This window comes from Hemibagrus wyckioides, linkage group LG20 (assembly GCF_019097595.1).
Source record: "Hemibagrus wyckioides isolate EC202008001 linkage group LG20, SWU_Hwy_1.0, whole genome shotgun sequence".
Classification (NCBI taxonomy): domain Eukaryota; kingdom Metazoa; phylum Chordata; class Actinopteri; order Siluriformes; family Bagridae; genus Hemibagrus; species Hemibagrus wyckioides.
This window is the reverse complement of record NC_080729.1, coordinates 21696664-21699163: the sequence shown is the minus strand read 5'-3', so window position 1 is coordinate 21699163 and position 2500 is coordinate 21696664. Positions and strand designations below refer to the sequence as shown.

The 2500-nt window shown below is 46.0% G+C and overlaps 1 protein-coding gene across 1 annotated transcript in view; it reads right to left on the bottom strand.

Annotated features, from left to right (window-relative positions):
- Positions 1–2500, bottom strand: part of LOC131370840 (collagen alpha-1(XI) chain-like) — a 104761-nt gene that overhangs the window by 46789 nt on the left and 55472 nt on the right. Inside the window, exons 12-16 of the mRNA XM_058418368.1 lie at positions 1764–1838; positions 1442–1525; positions 1249–1305; positions 1116–1169; positions 248–301 (exon numbers count right to left, since the gene is read on the bottom strand). Of these exons, the coding sequence (XP_058274351.1) occupies positions 248–301; positions 1116–1169; positions 1249–1305; positions 1442–1525; positions 1764–1838 (324 nt within the window). The remainder of the gene's footprint in view (positions 1–247; positions 302–1115; positions 1170–1248; positions 1306–1441; positions 1526–1763; positions 1839–2500) is intronic.

Sequence of the window (2500 nt, the reverse complement as noted above, 5' to 3'; positions counted from 1 at the left end):
CACTTCAACACGATACACTGTTGTTAAATGGTTTGATTAACAGTGCTCTAGAACATAAAGTTTAAACAGAACCTGAATGTGAGAGAACACGCTGGAAAAGAGCTTCCCTCGCAGCCAGAAGCTCCATGTGTTAAAGCTCTTAAACGTTCTCAGGCTAACCGCTCTCCTGCTAATCACAGCGCTGACAGGATGATGGAGTCCAGTTTGACACACTCTAATGACATGTTAGGTTTTTCTGGGTTCTTACCCTCTTCCCCGGCTTCCCCGAGGGCCCTGTGGGTCCCTGCAGTCCTCTCGGACCCTGAAAAACAAACATCATTCCTTATTCACGTGTGATGGACTGCATGAGCTCAGAAATAACGTTAAACCTCTTTAAGACAGCGTGGAGGATAAAAAACACATCCAACTTACACATGCAGCATAGAGAGAGAGAGAGAGAGAGAGAGAGAGAGAGAGAGAAAAAGAGAGAGAGAGAAATACATTTGGGTGGAAAGAATTCAATGAAAAACTCCCACAGCTCAAAAAAGTCAGCAAAGCAAAAAACACCATCATCACCACCAGCCCCGCCCACCTAACTTCACCACCAGCCCCGCCCACCTAACTTCACCCGCCCAAACCTAACTTCACCACCAACCCTGCCCACCTAACTTCACCACCAGCCCCGCCCACCTAACTTTACCACCATCCCCGCCCAACTAACTTCACCACCACCACCCCGTAAACCAAACTTTACCACCAGCCCTGCCCACCTAACTTCACTACCACCCCCACCCACCTAACTTCACTACCACCCCCACCCACCTAACTTCACTACCACCCCCGCCCACCTAACTTCACCACCACCCACGCCCACCTAACATCACCAAAATCCCCGCCCACCTAACCTCACCACCAGCCCCGCCCACCTAACTTTAGTACACACACACACACAAAGCCCCACCCACCTCACTCCAGTACACACACAAACCCACCTGACCATATGACCTTACTACACACATAAGCCCCGCCCACCCGACCTTACTACACACACAAAGCCCCGCTCCTATTTTTTATGTTTATATTATATAAAAACTACATTTAACGGAAGTGAGAGTGTTAAAGAAAATGTTACTTACAGGTGGACCAGCATCTCCACTATCTCCTTTAAGACCAGGTGTTCCAGGACTACCCTGAAACACACACACACACACATACTTACAACTACTTCAATGTGTGTGTGTGTGTGTGTGTGTGCACTCAGACACTCACCATAGCACCAGATCTGCCGGCTAACCCCACAGGCCCGGGCGGACCCCTCATTGTTAACTGTGGACACACACCAACCAATCACAGCACAGTAACATTTTGATTGGTGCATCACAGAGCGCTGTACACATGATGATTAGAGACCACGGTGTGAACAGTCTGGTGTTTAATGCAATATTAAAGGAGAGGAACATACCCGAGCCTGGGCCAGGATGGCCTGAGCCTGAGCTTCCTGCGCTGTCACAACCGGACCTTTAGAGGCCAAACCTCCTGCACGGAACTACACACACACACACACACACACAAGAGTGGAGAGAGGGATGAAGAGATGGTTAGAAGTGGGAAGGAAGGAAAGGTGGACAGTGGAGGAAGCATACATAAAGGGATAAAAATAGAGGGATAGGTAGATAAATATAATAGAGATTAAAGAAGAGATAGAAAAGTGATAAAGTGTACAGATAGATGGAGAGATAAAAGATAGAGAAGTGCAGATTTAGATGGAAGGATGGAGAGATTACTGGCAGCATGAGGACTGTTCCTGAAGGTCCAGGAGCTCCATCAGCACCAGGGATACCAGGACGACCAGGAGGACCCTGAGAGAGAGAGAGAGAGAGAGAGAAATGAGGTGAAAGTGAAACCCAATAGAAACACACAGTAACTGCATGAAGTGATGAAGTGTACACTATCTAGGGCACTAAATTAGTTCCATGGTGATGATTAGAGATACAGCAAAGATGAGAATTCCTCAGTGTGTGTTAGAATAAAAATATATCTAATATATTTTAAAGTTTAATACTCCTCCTCCTGTAACTACACACACACACACACACACACACACATTTCTACTGAACAATCAACATTTCAGTTTAATTACTTTAGAATTAGAGCTTAATAAACCTCACTCAGCACTCACTGTGTATGTTTTTGTGTATGTATATATATATATATGTGTGTGTGTGTGTGTGTGTGTCTTTAGCAGGCATGTCACGCCACTTTCCCAGACACTCTAAATTATTCCCATATGTGTGTGTGTGTGTCTGTGTGTGTGTGTGTGCTACTAGAATTACTGATGGTACTGTGAACTCCCTGACATCTACTGCACTGTGTGTGTGTGTGTGTGTGTGTGTGTGTGCACGCATGCACTTAATCTGCATGTCCCAGAAGAGGCTGTATATTTTGTGCTGTGATTGGCTGACAGAGTGAATGATGTCACAGTGTGGGGGGATTTTAAAAAGGTTATCAGTGATAAATGGCA